The sequence below is a fragment of the Cibotium barometz genome, chromosome 28 (genome assembly GCF_041138505.1).
Source record: "Cibotium barometz isolate CiBa-2024 chromosome 28, ASM4113850v1, whole genome shotgun sequence".
NCBI lineage: Eukaryota > Viridiplantae > Streptophyta > Polypodiopsida > Cyatheales > Cibotiaceae > Cibotium > Cibotium barometz.
Window position 1 is genome coordinate 24,860,271 of NC_141073.1, and position 22,827 is coordinate 24,883,097.

The window sequence follows — 22,827 nt, forward strand, 5'->3', positions numbered from 1 at the left end:
TACTTATTATTCCACTTGGCTGGCAAAATCTTGAAGGAGAACAAACAAAAATATGTCTACTACATACAACACTCTTTTTTCACCTCAAGCATTCTAGTTATCTAAAAAACCAACAATATCAAAGGTTTCAACTAGTTAAATGGAATAAACTTTTCTCATTTTTAAGGTTATGAAAATAATTCCCACCCCATGCAAAAAAGAGAGTAAAAACTATCTTATACATGGGTTAGTGTGTTGTTGTTGTAGAAAGGTATTAATTGTGAAGCCAATTGTCTTTAAGCAAAATACATTTTCATTTCTAAACAATTCAAATTAATGAGAATGGAGGCAATGGGTTAAGCGCAAGGTACATCTTCCCTACATACAATGGGTTCAAATTAATGAGCATGGAGGTAATGGGATAAGTCCAAGTACCTCTTCCCTACATATGTTTGCACTCTTTAAGGAAGAGATATGATGGCTTTGTATCAATACTACAAGGGATAGCAACAACTTATTCATGCTCATTGGGAATTTGTTCCACACAATTGTTACACTATGGTGCATATAAAATATTATAAAATTTTTAGTGAAGATAGCTTCTTTTTATATTCATAGGAATTGAACTTAATGACCATCTATATAAAGAATGAAAATGCATCCACATTATGCGGAAATACTTTCTTCACATGACATCACAACCAAATTTTATTAATCAAGGAATCAAAACTCTAAATATACGAGTGAGATAAAACACATCCATATTATGCGGAAAGACTTTCTTTGCATGACGTCACACCCAAATTTGATAAATCAAGGAATCAAAACTCTAACTAGAAGAGTGAGATAACAATTTGTAATAACCACATATAAATACATAAGCTTTGAAGGAATGTACTCTTAGTAGAATGTTTAAGTGAATGTTCCAATCAAAAAGTTATTTAAAGTAGTACACTTAGGCAAGCATCTTGATTACTTATTTACTTGGGAAAGCTTATAGTTAGGTTTACATTCTTGATAGTAGATTCGGAAGGCCGTCAAATCTTAATAGACTTCTTGAACGTGGGGATTGATATAATCATTGAAGTAAATTTCGGTACACTAGGGCTAGGCATTGGCTTTATTTCCTCACTTAATGTTAGCATACCTTCACAAACTTTTATAGCGAGTAATGTGTAACTTGTTGTATAGCTTTTAACACATGGGGGACATTAATCCATGTAATACTAAGAGAGTCCCATCACCCATTTTCTGCCCACATACCAAGGAGGGGCACAGGGAAGAGAAAACTTATTTCTTTTACATTATGCCCCACGAACCATCTCCTAAAAACAAGCTTCTTTATTGTTTTATGCATATCTTCGGTCAATTGTTGTGTGTGTGTGTGTGTGTGTGTGAGAGAGAGAGAGAGAGAGAGAGAGAGAGAGAGGCAGGGGATGAAGCGGCCCAGGAGCAAATCTAGGAGATAAGATCAGAGGATGTGCGGAGATGCATGTGGCCAAGCTTAAAGTTGCAAAGGTGAAGGAAGTGAGAAAAGGGTAGCAAAATAAAGTTGCAAAGGTTAAGGAAAAAGAGCAACAAAGAAAAGAGAAAAGACCCCAATCCAACCTTTAGAAAGGCTGGCCAAACCTCAAAGGTTGAGTTCAAATAATAAAAATGCAACTTGTAGGCTAATGGCCAACCTTTTGCAAAGGGGGTGGGTCATACGGTGACCATAGCTGGGTTAAATCCTAACCAAGGGGTGTTTTGAAACCCAGGAGCGGTCAACGTTAACCATAGCAGGGTTAGTATGGTTCTTCTTCGTGACTAACCCACTGCCCCAGCATTTGTGTGCTTGTTGCCATCGATCCTCCTAGCAGGTATGACCCACAATCGTAATCCTGATCCGAAATTAGGGTTTTCTGTCATCGCCGCCCTCTGTAGCCCGTCGCCATGTTGCCACGCTTTTCCCGTTTAACTCTGATCACTCTTTCCATAGCCTGACCTAAAAAATGGAGACTGTTTCGAGGTTTCTAGCATGGCGTTTCCTGCTACATCGCAAACCCTAAAACGATGAGATTGGCAACATGGCGACAGGTTGGCTACATAGGGCAGCGACAGGTTTAAGTTTTGCATTCTCACCATTGCTCTCTGTACTTGTTTTACACAGATGCGAAGGAGGGAAGGGATTTCGTATCGCAGCCACCCCTCTGTCCTGTGACCACGAAATCATGAGGTGAGAGGAGCTGCAGAGCTTAAATTTAGGGTTTCTTCACTTCAGCACATGTTTTAGGCACTCGCTATTTTGCAGGGTTTTAGAGTTCCACTACTTCAAAGTTTGACAGAGTTTCACTAGATGTCAGGATTCCACACTATTTTTTCACGATCTTAGGCTTTCACTATTTGAATTCTAGGGTCTTACCAGTTGACATGATTTTTCAAGGGTTTCACAGGTCCTTGACAGATTTCATCTGAAGTGTGATAGCTTTCATGCTTGCAGGTGAAAACCGTGGGGTCAGTGATGCATTCACCCAATCCAGGTTAAGCATATCGAGTGCTAAGGTATGTCAATTTTTCTGTGAAAGCACCATGCGGATTAGGGTTTGCCATGAATGCTATTGAGGCCTTTTGTAGTGTATGGGTGAACTTCATACAGAAAAGGGTTGAACAGGAAGCTACAATGGGCTTGCTGACATACTTAACTACGTATCCTGCTAGCCTGTCGGAGACTTGGATGGGATGAGTTTGTTTGTCCCCTCTCTGACGGCTGCGTGTGTGATGGACCCTCCACCGTGGGGTGGTGGCTATGGGCTACAGGGTAGATATGAATTGTAAGCGCTGAGTACAAATCATATCCGATGTTTGTCTAGTTGTGAAAGAGTTTGTGAATTTTTATGCGAAGATCTTCCTGCCAGGTTGGTCGGGTGAGATGCCTGTTCACAGTTGACAGGCAGCTGGGATGAAGTAGGGAATGCTGCTTTGGGCACCAGGAAAGCTGGGATCCTTTTGTTGTAAGTAGGACGTTTCTCAAAGCAACATCCCTCCTGTTGTGTGGACTGCTCACAATTTATGGGAAATAGAAGTGTGTCAGAGACCAGGGTGAGGGTCTGGATCTTTACCTAATTTACGCGATCATGATGTCAGCCATCATATTTGAGATATTAGTTCTTGTGCTCTGATTGGAATATCAGTTTTGCAGGCAACTCTCTACGCTGATTGGCTGAAACTGTTGGAATGGTTAGCTGCAGGCATGATGGACCCTACATTTCAGGGTTGTGAGTGGGGCTATAAGAGAGTGCCATAGCTTCTGTGTTGTGTTGCCAGTTTGAATTTGCAATGTAAGGAGCCTGTTTCCCTTTTGGTAAAAGCTTTAAAGTCCTTTTGCGCTGATTTTCTCCTGCGGGGTTTCTAATCAAGCAGTTGGTTTCTTTGCAGGGAGGATGGAGGCTTAGCTTCTGTGTAATTTAGGTGCAAAACAAGTCTCTGAAAACAAAAAGCTTCAATTTGCATCTATTTGAATTTTACCGTCAAGCAAGAAATGAACCCAAATTCTCCTACAACTTTGAGGAGGACTGTACTCAATCCAAATGCTAGAGAGTTTGTTCCGACAGCGCTTAGGTCAAGTTCAATTGCTACTGTTGTTGCTGCTGCCACAGAAGAGACCGAGCCATTAACAGCTTCAGACAATGGCAAAGCTTCCTCTGACAAGACTGACTCTTCAGATTCATGTGCATCAGATGAAGAGAGTCGGAGGTACTGGAACTCCCAACTCCCAGATGACATCCTAACACCTGATACCAATTTCTTCGTTCATGCCGTGGAGGAGAATCCCCAATCTGTAGCATCTGTGTCAAGGGCTTCTGTAAATGATTCTCTGATTCTCGCGGGTGGTTCAAAGGAGCCTGCTGATTTGGTGGCGGACAATTTGCAGTGGGAGAGCACAACATTGAATGGAAAACAGCCACTAAGTGTAGCACAAATTTCTGCACATGGCTACTCCAATGCAGATCGTATCACGGCTGTTTCATTGAGACAACCATGGGACCATGACCATGCTCTGTCATCCTATCAGCTATCTTCAATGGGCAGCAACTGGAATGGGCAGCTTTTGAACAGTGAAAATGGCTTGAACTACCTGCCTGCACTTAGAGAGAGTCAAAATCTCTTGAAAGAGAATGGCACGGCAGATGCTCTCAACGTACTTGCCAATGAATTCCCAAGCCTCCCTGCTCAAAGTTTGGCTGATATTTATCAAGCTAATGGTTGTGATCTAAGCCTTACCGTCGGTATGCTCACCCAGCTAAAGGTTAGTTTTATTTTCCAATGCAGAGGTGGTTTAGATGCTATTTTGTTTTTCGTGTACTGATTTGAATGTTTTGCAGCTGCAAGATGATGGGAGTTTTTGGCGGAACTTGCCATCCCCATCCCGTTTCTCCCCCAACTCCAAGCTGATAGATTTCTCAGGTTCTTCAACACCAGAGCTTGCTGGTGGGCTGTCACACTTCCTTGAAGAGGTTGATATGCAGCAACCTGCAGGTATACTAAGTGGTTGATATTAAGTTCAATGCTTCGGGGTTTGTGTGTGTATGATGGCTCACAGCTGTCCCATGTGCATGACAGAGTTCAATAGATTAGTGAGAAAGAACAGTGCACAGTGGCCATATGATAGGAACGGAGCCGCAGCTGAATTCTCTCTTGGACCTTCCAGCTTTCCATCCCTGAGCCCGTATGCAGGCTTTTTTGGTGGGGACTCTCCATCTGCCAATGAAGAGAGCTTTGATCCTTCTCATGCGCATCACAATTATCGACTTTCTCCTCAAAGCTGGCTGGAGACTGATGATGCAGCTGGTAGGTACCGGTCTTGTCTCTTGAAGTGGTGGTCAGAGGTTTTGTATTTAAGTTTTGTTGTTTTTGCTACGGCCATTGCATTGCCCAAGCTCATTGTGAGCTCCAGTGAGGCCCCTCTTCTAGCTCATTTTCACAGTCGGTTCTGTCAATACCCTTGTTCCAGTGAATCTTTCCGCAGAATTGCGAGAGGAAGCTCGGAACCATGCTCGCATTCGAAATGTGTACTTTGAGCAGGTAAAGCTCAATGAAAGTAAGCTTTCATGTCATTGATAGCTAGGGAATTAGATGCTAGGCAATGTTGTGGTGATATGGACGAGGGTGTACATGCTATGAACCGTAAGACACATATTCATAGGGTCTTTACACACAGCCCCTGCCTGTGAAAAAGGGGAGATCTCTCCCGTCTGTCCCTTATGGGAGGGGAGGGGGTCTGTCTGTAAAGAGTGTTTGGGTGCTTGCTTGATGACGCTCATCTGAAGTCTTGGGAGCTTGGTCTTGAGCTTTCAGTTGGGTTGTAATCTACCTAGCGCTCCCTCCTCCTGTCCTGCAGCTTGTAGTGTTGGGATTCATGCTTGAGATGGTGTTTGGGAGCATTAGTATGCTGCCTGCCTGCAGGATATGTGATTGTAGGATCCCAAAAGTCGATTATTTTTGTACTTAAGAAATTACTTTGCAGGCCTGGCAAGCATATTTTGCTGGCATTGTTACTTTGTTTCCCCTTGATTTTGTTACTTTTCACTGCAGGCCCGGCAAGCGTATTTTGTTGGTAACAAGGTCCTCACCAAGGAGGCAAGTGCCAAGGGACAGTTGCATAACAGGTTAATGAAGGCTGCACATAGCAAAGCTGCAGAGATTGTTTTCCAACAAAGGTAGTCCTTTACACAGCCGCCAAGTTCATGAATGTGATGTCAGGAGATATCTGTGGCATGTAAAATGCCACAGCTCCTCTCTTATATTGAGTTGTGTGTGCAGAAACATATCCACTGTGCAAGCGCCGAGCTTTGGGCCAGGACAGACACAGCTATTGGATCTGCGTGGGTTACATGTAAATGAGGCGGTCACTCTGCTGAAATGTGAGCTTTCAGCCCTTCGATCAGCAGCCAGGTCTTCAAGGCAGCGGCAGCAGGTTTTCATCAGCATGGGTACAGGTCACGCAAAAGGCTCTAGGACACCTGCACGGCTGCTGTTTGCAGTTAAGCGGTATTTAGCAGAGGATGAGCTCCTTAGTTTCACGGAACCACAGCCAGGGATAGTTAGGGTCGTGGTGAGTTGATGGATGGATGTCCCCACATTTGCAGCATGGTAATAAAGAGGCCACAAATGTGAACTCTCTTATTTTGTTCATTATACTGTGTTAAACACTCCATTTGGGAGGGGGGGGGGAGATGTAAGTAGAAAGCCTTGTATATGTATTGTAACTTTACGATGTTGTAGGTGTGTGTTGCAAGGACGGCAAACCCTTGGAAGTAGTTTTGAAAGCCTTGTAATTTTTCTGTATTGTTCTACGGCCACAGCTCCTGCAGCAAAGACCTGCTGAAATCAAGTCTTCCTTAGCTATCTATTGTCAGAACATTAGTATAAACCATTTTTAGAGGCTCTCCAAATTTTTTTGGTCCGCCATTATAGAATTACGCCCACAAGAGGTCAGCTAGCAAATTCACAGATCTCTCACTACATTTGTGACATTCTTTTAAGTTGTCAACTGATTTTGATTCTTTTTATTGGCAGCATTTCCCATGCTTTTGTTGCATATTTTTTTGGGCTATGTAATTGTGAGACCTTGCATGGTATTGGCAAAATGCGTACTGTACTGATTTCAGAATTTAGATACTTGTATGCTGGACGCACCTTAGGAGGCAGTAAAACCAGATTATGTGGGTTACACTAATGCATTTTATGTGAATGGCATGTTCATAGAAATTGGCAAGCCTTGTCTCTTCCATGGCTCTCTCTCTCTCTCTCTCTCTCTCTCAATAATAAAAAAATCAATCTACTTTATTCAAATAATCAAAATTCATAAAACTATGATTATAGCTACCTATAACATTCTAAAGGGAATAGGAGACCATAGCACCAGCACCTTGGTTTCTCACCCTTTAAAAAAATGATTTTCAATCTGTATCTCTTGGATATATTAAATGCTCTCTCTCTCTCTCTCTCTCTCTCTCTCTCTCTCTCTCAAATTAAAAAGGGTTTGGAGTTTGAACACCCACCCCTTGGTTTGAAGATTTTTTACTCTCTTAATTTGGGCGTGCTTTATAATTTTTTATGAGAAGCTGAAATTTAAGAAAATGGGGTGGCGTGGAGTGGTGTGGGTAGGTAGGTAAGGGACCATGGTCTGCTGTCTCCCTTCTTTCAGTAGAGTTATACATCTCTCTCTCTCTCTCTCTCTCTCTCTCTCTCTCTCTCTCTCTCTATAATATATCTACAAATGAAGACAAGGTAGGGGTTATCCATGGTGCCGATGCTATGATTCAAGTCCCATTTATTAGTTTTGTGGTTTTTAACTCTCTTGCAAGCATCTTTCCCTTGGTCAAACTTCTTAAATGGGGTGTGGGATGGTGCACGTGCCATGGTTCACCTTGCACTCCTCTCTCTCTCTCTCTCTCTCTCTCTCTCACTCTCTCAAAACTAGGAAGCCTTGGGCCCCAATCTAAATTGTAGGTTTATTTAATTTCCTTTGTAGTTGTTCACTTTCTAGCCGAATGGACTATTGGTTCTTATGTATAGACTTTTATTAATTTATGAACCTTAGTCCCTAGCTCATGGGCATTCTTAGTGGATAGAGTGATTTGTTAGGTTAATTTTGTTTACAAATGAGACTTCAGCTTGCTAACTAGTTACACAAAGGATCCCCTTTGTGGCCAACTTCTTAGAGGGATTAGGACCATCTAGGCCATGGAAAATTGAGGCAATAACAGGTTTGTGATGCCCTTAGATGTTCTAGGTTACATTCACACTACAATGCTAAATTCGTTTACCACATGGGTTGATAGAGCCAAGTAATCATTTCATTGTCGTCGGTGGCATTGTAGAACTTCATTCACAGCCTTATCATTTAGAAGAATATTTTCACACACACACACACACACACACACACACACACATGCACACATGTTAAATACTTCATAGGTTAAATGGTTTCATTTGCCCAACCTACCATAAGGCGCTTTGCCATCTTACTTACTTGAACGATAATTATATTTTTGTAAGATGATGCTAGAATATAAAAGGTGGTCTTGCCTTGTGCTTAATATCAAATAGGGAAAGCCTAAGGACTTCATGTGCATACTTACTTAAGACTAGTAATAAAGGCCGTACCATTTTTAAGTTTAGTCGGCCTAGTGTGAAAACTAGTTTATTGTATTAAGTCATTTTTGACACTAAGCAATACACAATCATTCCCTTACAATATAATGCTTGTGAACTCCCCTACTATAAGGCGCTTTACCATCTTACCCGCTTGAAGGAGCACTTATCTTTTTGTAAAAACATCGCTGCGAATATAAAAAGCGGCCTTACCTTGCGCTTAATGTCAAATAGGGAAAGTCGAAGGATTTCGTGTATATACCTGCTTAAGACTAGTAATAGAGGCCGGACATTTTTAAGTTTGACAGGCCTAGTGTGAAAACTAGTTAATTGTATATAAGTCATTTTTAATACTAAGCAATACACAATCATTCCCTTGTAATAGAATACTTGTGAGCTCCCCTTCTTCTCTATTCTTGCTTTCATGTATGCTATTGAATTCTTGCATGCTAGATGTGTGCTTGTTTGAATAGGTTTTGATTGTAGATTTTCCACTTTGATTAGTTTCTTCCTTACCCACTTTTTGTGAGTGAGAGCCATCGTGAAGGCTATCTCTTTTTGCCTCCATCTTATTGGCAAAGACGAATTCTAGTATAAGAACAAAGTGAGCACACGACGGACAAAAGACGAATTCTAGTATAAGAACAGAGTGAGCACACGATGGACAAGCTAGTGTACCCACATTGGGAAGTTATAATTGAGGCTCTAAGGCAAGGCCCAACAACACACGCTTCGGCAATGCTAAGGTAAGCTCTTAGACTCGAATATATTTGGCACCGTTGCTGTCACCTAGGGCTTAGATCAGTTCATCCATCCATTCCAAGCTATTGGGATCACCCAACATTGCCCATTGTTGATTAGGAGGTCACACTCTGAAAAATTTGGAGTCTTGGATATGTTAGTCTTCTTGTTTTTTATTTTGATTTGAACTTTATTTGCACTAGATCATTCTAAATTCATATCTTGGAAGGGAAAATAATGGTTTTTCTTGGTTTACATGATTTGAAGCCCATATAAGGCCTTGATCTTATTGTGTTGAGCCAAGGAATAGCTTAGCAATTATGATTAAGAGTGGAATTCACTCAAAAAACATAAGCTAATAGCTGCATTAGGCCAGGCTTTTCGTTAGGTGTCCTCTTTTCCTTCTCAAAATGTACAAAACAATTGCCCACGTTATACGTTTTGAAGTGCTGAGGCATCTACCTAAGATCTTCCACACCAACACTCTCTTGCACAATGCGCTTAGACTATTTTTCAACCTCTGCTATTGCGGAGCATGATAGTTTTTCTAATTCTTCCAAACGTGTGGGTTCATCTCTCTCTATGGCTATTAACCTGACCGAAACTTTGGAAATATTAAGCTCCTTCTGCCATTGATGGAGAAAGTGTACATGGGAGTCTATGGCCTCGACGTAGCAAAGCCAATGGTCTCCATTTCCTTCCTACAAGAGATACAATTCTTCCCTCTTTGATCATTTTAGGCCCCAAGCTACCACTTCCTAGTCATGGATATTTCCTTCAAATTTTTTGGTGCACGTTGCATTACCATTGCACATCGCTCAACATATAGATTGAAGCAATTTCCTAACCATATGCTGTGGCATTTCTCGTGCAAGTTCTAGGGGGGACGATGTCCATGGTTTGCAAGGATGTGCATCCAATTCTTTGAGTCCTTTTGCTCTAGAAGCTCTAAGCTCTCACATTCCTTATCCATCATTTTATGACACACACACAGGCACATGTTTAGTTCAGTGGTGTAATTTGTGGTTATTGAGTCTTCGGCAAAAGATCCACTACTCATGTGATGGGGTTTCCATGTTCGCAGGTTTACCTTGAGGGTTTCATTTCTCTTCCGAATGTAGATATGGTATGTGTCGTCCTGGTGTCATGAACCATTTTGGTTTCTCTTATAAAGGGTCTGCCAAGGATGCAGTTATAGGAATTGGGCTGCTAAGAAAAAGTTCATCACCATAAAAGAGTTGCGAAAATATAGGCCAAGGATCTTAATTATGAGATTTTGCAAAAGCCCCATGGGTTTCATCTCAGCAAGCTTGACTAATAGTTTGATAGTGCTAAGGGAAGATTACCTCCCACTTGCTCCCCACTTCTCCCAGCATTGCTTGTTGGTAATGATGCTGACTCTACCCCCTCCATCTAGGATGACTATGACATGTCTGTCCTTGTATTTTACGGGAAGGATGGCATTCATGATGTAATCACTCTCAAAGTAGTGGCTTAATTTATTCAACCGCACTTTTGCAAAAGTTTGGTGAAGTGTCTCTTCTTGAGCGGGTTTGTTATTATATCCGACTCATGTGAGGAGTCTTGAGGTGGTTCTTCCATACCTACATTTAGTCATCCATCCTATCCTCTCCTTTAGGTCCTTCCATAGGCGTGGGCTTCCTTGCAAAATAAGGAGCTAACAAAAATTTGGACTTAGGAGGAAAGGAAGAGGGTGAGTCCTGCTATGTCTCTAGGGGTATGTCCATTACGACTTGCTTACATAGCTTTTAGGGCCAGTAATGGTATATGGAATGTGCATTGGCCCTTTTGACTATGACACTCTTCTATCTTATCACCCAAGAGTTTGGAGGAAATGGTTTCAAATCTTTTGTCCTCATCTCCTAATCCTTGTTCCAAGTCTCCTTGGGTTATGGAATGGACTGGCTCTTTTCACGGTCTTCTCTTGATGATGAGCAAAGTGAAACCGGCCTCTGTGGTGTTGGCATCCACTCTAATAGTGGGGACTACTACATGTTCAACACCCATTGCCATTACTGGTAACTAGGCTACTTCTAGCCTACTTTTTTCTAGCCTCCAATAGTGGGGACTACTCGAGGTTCAACATCCATTTACGCTTCGCATGCTCTTACTAGTTCTTGGGCTACATCTAGCCTGCTTTTTTCTTCAACAAGATTGGGGTACTCTGCTAGCTTTTTAGGTAGGTTGCTAGGGTCTATGACTGGTTCTTGTTGGTCCATGGTAGGCTAAGGATTCAATTCCTCCTCTAGAAGAGGATGAAGATACATTAGTAGCTGTAATCTACCTAGACCCTCTAGTGACACACAACCTTCGCCTTGTCCTATCTTCTTGGACCTTCGCCTTATGGCATGTTCCAAGACTTCATTAGTGGGTAGGACTCGTCCATGTGCCCTTTGAGTAGTATGGGAAGTTGAATCTTGTCTAGCTTCATGAGTGGTGGCTCTCCTACGATTTGTCATTCTAGTTACATCATTGAGAGGAACCATTTGTATCAGCCCATCCCTAATGCATAGCAAGTTAATGCTCATACTCAGTTTATGACCTTGGGCTGGGGTTCTCTTAATGGAAAATCCTTATACATGTGGTCAATACCATAACCAATACATAGTGGTACTAGTGGTTGCAGGTTGGTTGGTGCGCCTATGCCATAGCCTTCTTGATGGGCACTGCCACACCCGGTGAGGTCCCTTATAGTGATAGCACTATAGTGGCATGTAGGATCCTAAGACATTGATGTCCCTCCCCCTATTGGATTGCACTACAGCGATATAAACAGGGTAGACACTATCCCCATCTTGAACGTAGTGACTTAGGATTTGACTTTGTGTTTGAGCCTCTAGTGGTTCTAGGTAGATAGTGCCTCTTCCTCCCCTTCAAGTTTTTTTGTTAGGACGGTTTGATGTGGCAACATTGGAGGTGGTAGAGGTAACTCTGAAACTCTTTGCACTCCTCTTTGAGGCATGTATTACCTCAGGTGAAGTGCATTTGCAAAAGCATGTGTCTTGATGATGGAGTAGGCAAAGCCACATGTTCACCCTCATGTAGTATGCACACCAAATCCATCCTTTCTTGGGCCTTAGGTGGGGGCATTCCGTGCTTTTGTGGTTAGCATGTCATATCGAATAGGAGACCAACTCACGTCTATGATTATAGATGTGGTTGCCCTATGCTGTCTTTTCTTATCCCAACTTTCCATTGCTCTGTCATTTGTTGCATAAGTGTGGCCACTAGGTCTTCTATAGCTACTACTGGTGCGGCTTGTGGCTTTTTTCCTTTGTCGCCACCATTGACCCTTGAAGGCCCTGTGCCAAAAGATGCTTCTAATGAGGTCCCTTTTAGGAAGATTCCTTGAAGAAGTTCCCATGAAGTTATACTCGAACTCTATGGAACTCCTATAGCATGGCTTAAAGTTTTTCTGAATATAATGCATTATGCAAGGTTAAATCAAGGATTCCCTCAAGGAATCTCCCAGTTAACTGTTCATCATCAGAGAATTTGTCATTGTCAGAATATCGAGAGTGGAGGCATCTCACTTTGTTGATGTAGTCTTTGATTGATTCTTTCTGCTTGTTGATGTGGTAAAGTTGATTGAGTGTTACTGCTTGTTGATGTAGTCTTTGATTGATTCTTTCTCTTGCTGCTTGGTTGATGTGGTAAAGTTGATTAACTAGGTTCCATTGGGTTCCTTGTCAGGAATACCCAATCATGAAAGCAGTCTTTATTAGGAGGGCAGCAAAGTTAACCTTGTCTTCTTATTTTAATAATCGAACCCACTGTCCTGCCTTCCTTTAAGGCTGAAGGCACTTACCCTTACCAAGTCATCACGTCGACCACATGTGTATACATTTGATCAACATACACTTCCAAGTATGTGTAATGGGGATCTCTAGTACCATTGAAATTTGGCATTAAATTTGTGATTTGCATTAGTTTGATTGTATTTTGATGTCTAGGGTTTGGTGCCACCACCATAACTGGTGGTGGATTGGCTGCAAGCCCTCTTTTGCTACTCCCCTCCCCATTTGAGTTGCTTTCCTCAAGATATCTTTAGTCGTTAGTATCAGATAGTGGTGTAGGTGGAGGTTTAGGTAGTGGTTGTGGTAGTGAGGGATAGTACAAGTAATGATAAGTTGGTGGCATCATGACATATGCCAAATATTTACCTTGCCCACCATGAGGCAAGTTTGGGTATTGTGGAGGGTAGCCATGGAAGCTAGGTCATACTGTGGAGGGTAGCCGTGTAAAGTTAGGTCATACTATGGTGTGTATGCTCCTCCCAGCAATGCCAAATCTATTCTGGAGATTCTTGCTTCTTGCTCTAAAAGGTTCCTATCATTCTGTAACCAAGGGCTTGGGTTGTCTTCTTGTAACTCCTAGTGGCCTGGGTTGTTTGCGACAACCCTAGTAGTAGTAGAGTTGAACCTGAATCCCCTTGTAGTACTTCTTGTATTAGGTTATAATGCTACCAAACTTGAGGACATGGTGGGCCTCTAGGCTAGTCTGAACACTCCAAGGTTCGTGTTTTAAGATCTCACTAAGCCAAAAGCTATTGAGATAACCACTATCTCTACGGCCATACCAGTTGAAAAGATTGGGGGAGGAGGGAGAGATTGAGCCCTTGCAAGCACACACTCTTACAATAATAGATAAGACACACACGGAGATGGAAGGTTGAAATCTTCTTCTTGTTACTCTCTCAAAAGAGGTCTACAAAAGACAAGTGAAAACCAACATAAGTACTAGAATACTATGTACAAGCGGTCCATAATGTGAAATGCTAAATAGCTGGCAAGATAAGTATGCCATAACTTGGTTGCACTAGGTAGGTGTAGTCCAATTGTAGAATCATTGAAGATCTGTCATGTCAGCTATACCAAACATGCGAGTGGTTTAAAGGTGGAACGGTCACCCAGGCACGTCATGAGTGTCAGCTCGTGTTGAGCTTAACATCTCAACACTACCCATGAAGCTCAAATCCTTCTCCAAGACTCCAAGAATGGTGTAGAATCTGTGAAGCTTCTCTGCTCCTCCCAAGGCCTTGGTGAAAATGTCAGCTACCTGCTCCTCTCTGCTGATGTACACAAGATCAACATCTCCTGCCAAGACCACCTCTTTGATGAAGTGATAACGTTCCTCTATGTGTTTGGTCCACGCATGAAACACTGGGTTCTTGGCCAACTGTATTCTACTAAGGTTGTCATAATAGATGATAACCTACCTATCCACATGTAGTCCCAAATCTCTAAGTAGCTTATGTAACCAAGATACTTCACATGCTACCATCGTAGCACCCCTATACTCTACATTTGTACTCGACAAGGTAACTGCCCGGCTACTTCTTTTCTAATCATGTAATATCACCAATCTTAAAAGAAAACATAAACCCACTCTAGTAGATCTTTTATCCAAGATGCTACCAGCCCAATCACCTACAGCTATATTCTAGTGGCCATAATCCACTGTGGACCTTGTGTAGCGTAGTGTGTTCCTCACACTATCTAAATGCGGCTTCCGAGGAACCTACATCATAAACTGGCTCTAACTGTGTAGTTCATGTCTAGATAATGTGCGTCTCACACTATCCAAATGCGCTTCCAAGGAACCTGCATAAACTGGCTCTCCAACCTAAATGTGTAGTTCATGTCTAGCCTAGTGATATCATCATGTAGATCAAGCTGCCCACTATCTTCCTCTACATAGTGGCACTCTCCAAAATATCACCTACATTTTCACTTAGCTTGCCATTCTGATCCAACGATACAGAAATGGGCTTGTAGCCAGCGATACCATATTTGGACAACATGTCGAGAATGCATACTATCTCTGTGACAGCCATATACCCCCAGGCATCTTGATGACCAGTATCTTAGCCCACCCAAATCCTTCATGTCAAACTTCTTCTTGAGGAGACCCTTTACATTCTCAACGTCCTCTTCATTTTCACCCCCAACAATCAAGTTATCCACATAGATGGTGATGAACATAATTCCCTTATCACTCTTGCATATATGAACATCTACCATATAAAAGCTAATGGTGACAAGATATTGTGCAATCTTATCATGCCATGCCCTTGATGCCTGCTTCATTCTATACAAGGCTTTATGTAGCTTGCATACATTATCTGGGTGACTTAAATCCTCATTATCTGGGTGACTTAAATCCTCATTATCGGGGTGACTTAAATCCTCATAACCGTGTGGTTGGTCCAAATATACTTCTTCTTGCAACTCACCATGCAAGAATGCATTCTTTACATCCATCTAGTGCAAAAACCAACCTTTTGACATAGCCACTACAATAACAACACCATTGCCAAGATGTTTGAATGTCTTCTCATAATCAATGTTGTAGGTTTGGGCATAACCTTTGGAAACCAATCTTACCTTATACCTGCATAATGCTTCCATTTGAGTTATGCTTCACATCCACTAGCCTTTTTACCCTCAAAAAAAGGTACCAATTTCCATGTCTTTTTTGCATCCAATGCAACCATTTCTTTATCCATGGATTTTTTCCAACGTATATGCCCAACAACATCCTCAAAACATGTGGGTTTTTACTCCTACACAACCTTTCCTATGTATGCATAATGGTGAGCTACATAACCATCATACGTTAATCTTTGAACATGGTTTTTAACCCTACTTGACCTACATGGTCCTAGATCTGTCCTTGTCCTTGCAACTGCCTTAGCCTTCCTTACACTAGGTGTCCTAACAGCAGCTGGAATCCCAAACTCCTCATCAAGGCTATGCTCTGAGCCACTAGATTCTCCATTAATCTATGAATGTCCTGCTAAAATATCAAGCATACAAAGAGACTCATCAACCTTCTCTTTAACTTTATGTGATGCACTTGTTGAACCTGTAGGACTAATTTTCTGATGTAGTAGCCCACTTCATGGCCTATCAATAGATCCACTACTAGAGGACTCTCTTGGTGTGATTATTGACTTGTATTCTGCATAACCTCATGCTCCTTTGCATCAACCCCAATTGAGTCTTTTACAGTAGCACACCAATTGCTCATCTCATCAAAGATAATATCCCTACTCACCCTCATCTCACGGGTGATAGGGTTATAACATATGTACCCCTTTTTCTCAAGGGAGTAACCAATGAACACACATTTTTCAACCTTTGGATCCAACTTACTGCATAGCTCATCAGAAATGTGTACATATGCAATGCATCCAAACACTTTCATGTATGATAAATCTGGTTTTCTGCTAGTATACTTCTCCTCTGGAGTCACACCATGTATTGTTGTCATCTTTGTGGGGATCTTGTTCAAACTGCAATTGCCAATTCATGTATGATAAATCTGGTTTTCTGCCAGTATACTTCTCCTCTGGAGTCACACCATGTATTGTTGTCATCTTTGTGGGGATCTTGTTCAAACTGCAATTGCCAATTGCTTTCAACCCAATAATTGTGAGGCATTCTCTTCTCAACCACCATCAATGCATGAGCAACTTTTGCAATGTGCCTCTTCTTCCTCTCAACAACACCATTTTGCTGCTCAGAGTGTACCTACATATGAATTGCCTTTGAATTCTAGGCTTTCTCAAGTACTCTCTCACTGAACTCATTGGAGCAGTACTCTCCCCCTCTATCTAACTTGTTTGCATTTTAGCCCTTCTGAAAGTGAGTAAACACTTCACTTTTCTCTTTTATGAAATAAACCCACACCTTCCTTGTAGGTTGTCTCATCAATGAAAGATACATAGTAACAACATCCTCCCATTGGAAAGATACCATCCTTGTCGGCTCCCATACATCTGAGTGCACCCCATTAAGTTCTCTCTTACTTACATTTGTGTCATGTGGAAATATAGTCTGTTTGCTTTTTCCAAACTGACATGCTTCACATACTTTGTGCATTCCATCCACCTTAAACTTTGGCAAACCTATAACAATTTTTGAATTATGCATAGGCTTCAATCACTGTCATTCACATGACCAATACATTTGTTCTAAATATCTGTATCGTCCACAACACCTGCACCTTATGCAAACATAAGCAGCTTTCACCTTAGGCATGCTTACATCCAAAGTAAACATTCTACCAACTCTTTTGCCCTTTAAATCCAAAGTAAACATTTTTCCCACTCTTTTGCCCTTTATAACCAAATGACATTTGTCGTTCAAGTCCTCAACACAGGGTTAAAGCGTACCTGTAACCCCTACTCAATCATTTACCTAGAAACCAAATTCTTTATTATGTTAGGCATATGAATGAAGTTTAGGCACATGAAGTACATTAGCCAAGTACCTCATTTTGCCATCCCCTACATAGGATGAGCTATCATCTCCCATCTCTACATAACCTGCTTTTTCCAAATTTTTAACATCTCCAAACCACTCACCATGAGAGATCATGTGGTTAGAGGCTCCTGAGAATCCACATACCATACATTATCACCATTTGTGGTTACATCTACAGTCATTGAATTTAACATGTACTGCATAATAAACAAATGCTCACATTTATCTTTAGCATGCTTGCTTGAAAATGCATAATTGTTTTGCTATAACTTGCCACTTTTTCTATCACTCTACTTCTTGCAACATTCTGTTACAAAGTGACCTGGTTTGCCACAATAAAAGCAATCCTTTGAACTTGATCCTCATTGTTGTCTTTTCCAATTAACAATTACCTCAGCCTCCTTGGCTCCCTCTACCTTGAGATTGGCCTCTTCTACCTATGTGTTTGTTACTGTTTTGCGAATCATTGGATTGCTGCTGTCCATAATTCTAATTTCTAAAACGGTTACACCACCTTAGCCTCGACCCCGGGACTACTATGTCTACCTCTGCCTCAATTTAAGTAGAAGGCTTGTTCTGAAGTGTTCTTGCTTTAGGAGGAAGAGTCTTCACCCAAAGAATTCTCTTCTATGATTAACATAGACACCAAATCCCGAAAGTTGGGAACACTCTCTCTTATAGCAATAAAGGTCTTGAATGGCTCATATTCTTTTCCAAGCCCATTCAAACAGATGCTTCACCAAGTTATCGTATTCCACTAAGACATTTTCTCTTACAACCACCACAAAGGTATTGAATGGCTTATATTCTTTGCCAAGCCCATTCAAACAGATGCTTCACCAAGTCATCGTATTCCACTGAGACATTAATAGATACAAGGCATGAGTTCAACAATACCCTTCATCTTCAACGCATATTCATTAATGGACATGTTCTTCTTCTGCACCGTATGCAACTCATGTTTTAGCTGCAACTTCCTTACCTTTATGTTTGTTTGTAATATCTTTACCACCAAGTTTTGCCATGCAACTGCTAGAGTGTTGGCATCCTGTATATGCCCTATCATAGTGTCTGTCACACTGTGAGCCAATACATGACTTTCCTTGCACCTTAGTTCCAGTCTTTAAACACCTTTATCTTTACTAGAGTAGCGTTCTCTTTAGGTGATTTTGGAGGCTCCTCATTGTCTCCTTCAACATAGTCCCAAAATCCTTTTCCCATCAAGAAATTGGTCATTATGAACTTCCACGCATGGAAGTTGTTCTTGTCAAGCTTCTCACTGACAATTTGGTTGATGTTATCAGACATCTTTGCTTGGAACAACCAAAAATCTGCAAACAAACAATTTATGTATGCAAGCTGCAACACAACGTATCTATTGTAACTCTCTTATAGTAGTACTTCTGCTGCACTATCTGTATATCATAACATGTGACAAGAGTACACGTATATACACCCACAATCAGCAATACATGTGTGATCACTATCTAGACACCAAAAATGCACTATTGCACTGCAATAACCAGAGTTCGGATAGAGATAGTTCCAAACTAGAACTTCCCAGAGGTGCCCGTCCGAAAACACCTTATAGTGGTGGTGGCCAAACAGATGCCAAAACACACCCGAAATGCAAATCTGGCTACAACACTTCAATACAAAGTATTACGCACAGTACATGTACCTCCACACCTACAAAGATAGCTCCTCAATCAGAGACGTGTAGCTCCCAGAGCTACCCAGGGAGTGTCGTACCAAAACAAGAAGGGAAAGAGATGGTGATGCTCTTACCTATGTACTGCTTCCTTTACCTTCATAACTTTCTTTGCTTGCCGCTTAGCTCCTTAGCCTAAACCATGCTCTAATACCATGAAAAGATTGGGGGAGGAGAGAGAGCTTGAGCTCTTGGAAGCAATCACACTCATAACAATGGATAAGACACAAATAGAGATGGAAGTTTGTAATCTTCTTCTTCTTGTTGCTCTCAAAAGAGGTGTACAAAAGATAAGTGAAAAACAACATAAGTACTATAGTACTATGTAAAAGCGGTCCATAATGTGAACACGCTAAGTAGGTGAGTTTGCAAGCTAAGTATGCCATAACTTGATTGGACTAGATAGGTGTAGTCCAAGTAGAATCACTGGCGAAGATCCATCGTATCAGTTACCAAACACACCAATGGTGTAAAGGTAGAATGGTCACCACCCATGTATGTCATGAGTGTCAGCTTGGGTTGAGCTTGACAGCTCAACACTAGTTGTGGTTCTAGGAAGGATTACTCCTTTCACAACAAGGTTGGTGCTTCTTTTTCCTGAACTAGACTGCTTAGGGTCCATATTGGGAAGAGATGTTTGGCCTTTTTAGCTGACGGTCTCTTCCTTGTTGATGGGTGGTTTGATGATTAACTCCCCCTCATCGGTTGGACCTCCTATGATAATGTCTCTAATCATGTCCACAAAGCTCCTTTGAGTGGTTGTAGGGGAGTCAGGCAATCCAACTTTTGCTGCATACAAGGCTCTAAAGTAATAGGCTCCCAATAATAGGCCTCACTCGAGCTACCATCTTCGTTTATCACTCTATGTGACTAGGGTTGTTTGACCACTATGAAGTCCTAGGGCTGTGAATCTTGCAGAGTGATTCCTCTTGAGAAGGTGCTCTTGATTGTGCGTCGTTTGAGAAACTCTCTTCTAGTGGGAAATTCAATCCAAAAATCCTTCCTAATCTTGTGTACATGAAAGGGTGATTAGCTTAGAGCACAACCTTCACTAACACAAGTCTTGTGGTGGTCGTGAAAATTCTGGATTCAGCTAGATTTTTTATATTTTAGTCCTTGTTGGACTTGTTGAGAACGTGTGTTCCCACTTGGGTATGTGTGTGGCCAGGTGGGTTGGGAACATGCGTGTCTAGGTCCCAATTAGACTAACGAAAGTGTATTCACAAGTTTAGGAATGTGTGCAAGGAGCAACGATGGCCAAGTCTGATGTGCAAACATGCGTTCCAAAATGAGAATATGCATATCCAGTTCTTGCGAACGTGCATGTGGACTAGTGTTTGTCTGAGTTGAGAATGTGCGTTCACAATGTGTATTCCCACTTTAGCACGTACATACACAATTCTGACATTTCTACCACTTGCACAGTGTGGTGGAAGTCTAGGCCACATGGTGATGGTCAGTTTCGAGCCGTTTTAATCATTATGGTCATTCATAGGGACAATATTTTTTAATCTTTTCTTAATGAGAATATTGTGTAGATTTTCCTTGTCAAACTTAGGATTACTTGTGAACATGCGTTCACAAGTCCAGTCGAGCACGTATGCAGGCAAACTAGAGAGTAGTTTTCTAAGTTTTGGTAAAAAATCAAGGTTCTATCCTTTAATTACTGTTTAATGGTAAAAAATCAAGGTTCTATCCTGTTTAATGGTGTAAGTTTTTGGGTTATTGACTTGATAGGATGCTTTAGCTTTTTCTAACCTATCTAATGATATGCTAAGTGTAATCTAATAGTATTTTTACAAGGATCTATGGTGAGATTAACACCTAAAATGAACAAAAACTTAGAAATTGCAAATGCAAGAAGGAAAGGCCACGAATTAAAGGAAATAAACTAGAACACTTACTTGTAATCACACATCTCAAGCTTGAAGGGTTGCTCCATGCTTCATTACACCAAGGTAGCCAAATAAAGCAAAAACAAACAATAAAACAAGAGTTAAACACTACTAACTAGTGGATTTTCACTCCAACTGGGCTATGTCAATACTCCAACTGCAAAATATAGCAAGGGATTCCTAAGCCAAGGTGCTTCTATGGTAGTGGTGCCAAAGTTTACCTATTTGAGAACACTTAAGCCTTGCAAGATAGAGAGAAGAAGAGGAAGAATGCAAGGGTCTTATCGGCTTGCACCTCTAGCCACTCTTACTAGAGCAACCCTCTCTTGTGGAGAGCTAGGGTCCTCAACCTTGCCTCCCTTATTGTCACTACAAGGGAGCTTAGCAAATGGGTGGGGAGAAAAAAGAGAGAGAGCTATAGAAAGCTCAACCTCTACTTTAATACCTTGGTGAGTGAGAGTATAGGGGAGAAGGGGAAAAGGGAGAAGAGAACTTAAATCAACCTACCATCACTCACCCACACAATCCTTGAGCATGCATGCAACATAGAAGAGAACTTAAATCAACCTACCATCACTCACCCACACAATCCTTGAGCATGCATGCAACATAGAAGAGAAAGCATACAAGCAAACTTTAATTACAAGAGCAAGAAACTCAAACTCAATTGTGAGAATAGGATTCTGTGTTTTCTCATTAATCAAATTGTCTTATATACAAGACTCATATGTACAATGCCCGGCTGCCCAAGAGGGCCAAAAGCTAGTCTAGGCTAATTTCTTGGTCTATATATACACACTACCGGCATTACACAAGTTGTAAGCTCGTAGATCATTTTACATGAAGTGCATTGAACAGTACAAAAAGTATGGCTTGAAGGTATTGCCGCGCGTTCAGAGTAATAATGTTAACCGATGTGATTAACATGCTTCAAGGAAAGGTTAATGGATGTCTCCCTGTGTCTCCACGTGTATCCCTATCTCATATCAATGGAATTTGATGGCTTACAAAAGCATTGGAGAAGTGGTGGGGTCAATCACATAGCCGTTGGGTAGACAAGTGTGTAGCCCTTGCAAGGTTAAATCTTGCACCATCTTCAATTGGAGGATGGGTGGAGTCCAAAACTGGTAATCCACCTTAATCTTTTAACTAATAGTATCATTTACTTATTCACTATGTACTTTCTTTTGCTACATAAAAAGGCTAATTTATATACAGACTTATAATTTGCTAGCTTTAAGAATTTTTCTCTATATAGAGATCTCTTTTTTTCTAGATCTTGAATTTGCTAGATGGAAGTCCCTTTCTTTATATAGGTACTTCTTATTCAAGAGATAAATTATCATTTCTCAAGGTATATTTCCTTACTTGTTGGAAGATAGAAAGCCTTTTCTTTACATGGAAACTTCTTATTTGCTAGACATCTCCTTATTCTCTATATATAATGAGATGTCTTATTTATATTAACATTAAATTCTCTAGGTAGTTCTCTTTATTTGCTGGATAAAAAACATTATTTATAGGGTGAATTCCCTAAGCAGATACTATTATTTGCTCCATAATGTGTAAAGGAATGAGAATCTGTGTAAAACTTATCTTTGGAATTCCCTATTTTAATTCAAATTACCTATGTAGGAAGATGTTAGAAAACTAGAATTTGCTGCATAATGTGTAAAGGACTAAAGTATATGAGAAAATGTGTAGGAAATATCTTTAGAATTTCCTATTTAACTTCAAATTACCTCTAAAGGAAGGTGTTAGAGAATTTGAATTTCTTGATTAAAATTTTTTAACCTAATAAATAATAGTAGTCTCAAGGGGATAGAACATTCTAAGCACACAGAAAGGCTTTTTGATGCTTTGAGGCAGTTTGGATGATTGCCCTACACTTCTCTCAACCATAATTAAATTCACAGATTTTGTAGACAAGATGGGCTCCATACGTTGCTTCCCCATTCCCTCCCTGCACTCTGGTGGCATCACATGAATAAGATCACATGCACTGCACTTAGGTGCCATCACATGGATCATATGTGGTCTGTATGAGAGGCATCTTTTTTCATTGAGATTTACC

The 22,827-nt window shown here is 41.0% G+C and overlaps 1 protein-coding gene across 20 annotated transcripts; it reads left to right on the forward strand.

The window, feature by feature from the left end:
* Positions 1 to 1,755: 1,755 nt before the first annotated feature.
* LOC147622681 (polyadenylate-binding protein-interacting protein 7-like) lies at positions 1,756 to 6,527 on the forward strand. Of its 20 annotated transcripts, none has more exons than XM_086822269.1 (12): positions 1,756 to 1,838; positions 2,129 to 2,194; positions 2,459 to 2,520; positions 2,630 to 2,789; positions 2,874 to 3,057; positions 3,158 to 3,296; positions 3,394 to 4,264; positions 4,341 to 4,494; positions 4,579 to 4,806; positions 4,970 to 5,040; positions 5,551 to 5,675; positions 5,779 to 6,527. In XM_086822269.1, exons 7-12 carry the CDS (start codon positions 3,497 to 3,499, stop codon positions 6,077 to 6,079), a joined length of 1,647 nt encoding a protein of 548 aa, XP_086678395.1. In that variant the 5' UTR covers positions 1,756 to 1,838; positions 2,129 to 2,194; positions 2,459 to 2,520; positions 2,630 to 2,789; positions 2,874 to 3,057; positions 3,158 to 3,296; positions 3,394 to 3,496; the 3' UTR covers positions 6,080 to 6,527. The 20 variants fall into 20 exon arrangements, with proteins under 20 accessions (XP_086678395.1, XP_086678399.1, XP_086678408.1 ...); XM_086822273.1 differs by having other exon boundaries at positions 2,874 to 2,969; XM_086822282.1 differs by having other exon boundaries at positions 2,874 to 2,969; positions 3,201 to 3,296.
* The last annotated feature ends 16,300 nt before the right edge of the window (positions 6,528 to 22,827 follow it).

Excerpts from the sequence above, each read along its gene's own strand:
- LOC147622681 (XM_086822269.1), top strand. The coding sequence starts at position 3,497 with ATGAACCCAAATTCTCCTACAACTTTGAGGAGGACTGTACTCAATCCA. Across the intron at positions 4,265-4,340 it reads GTATGCTCACCCAGCTAAAG|CTGCAAGATGATGGGAGTTT; the intron begins GTTAGTTTTATT and ends AATGTTTTGCAG. Across the intron at positions 4,807-4,969 it reads GGAGACTGATGATGCAGCTG|TGAATCTTTCCGCAGAATTG; the intron begins GTAGGTACCGGT and ends CCCTTGTTCCAG.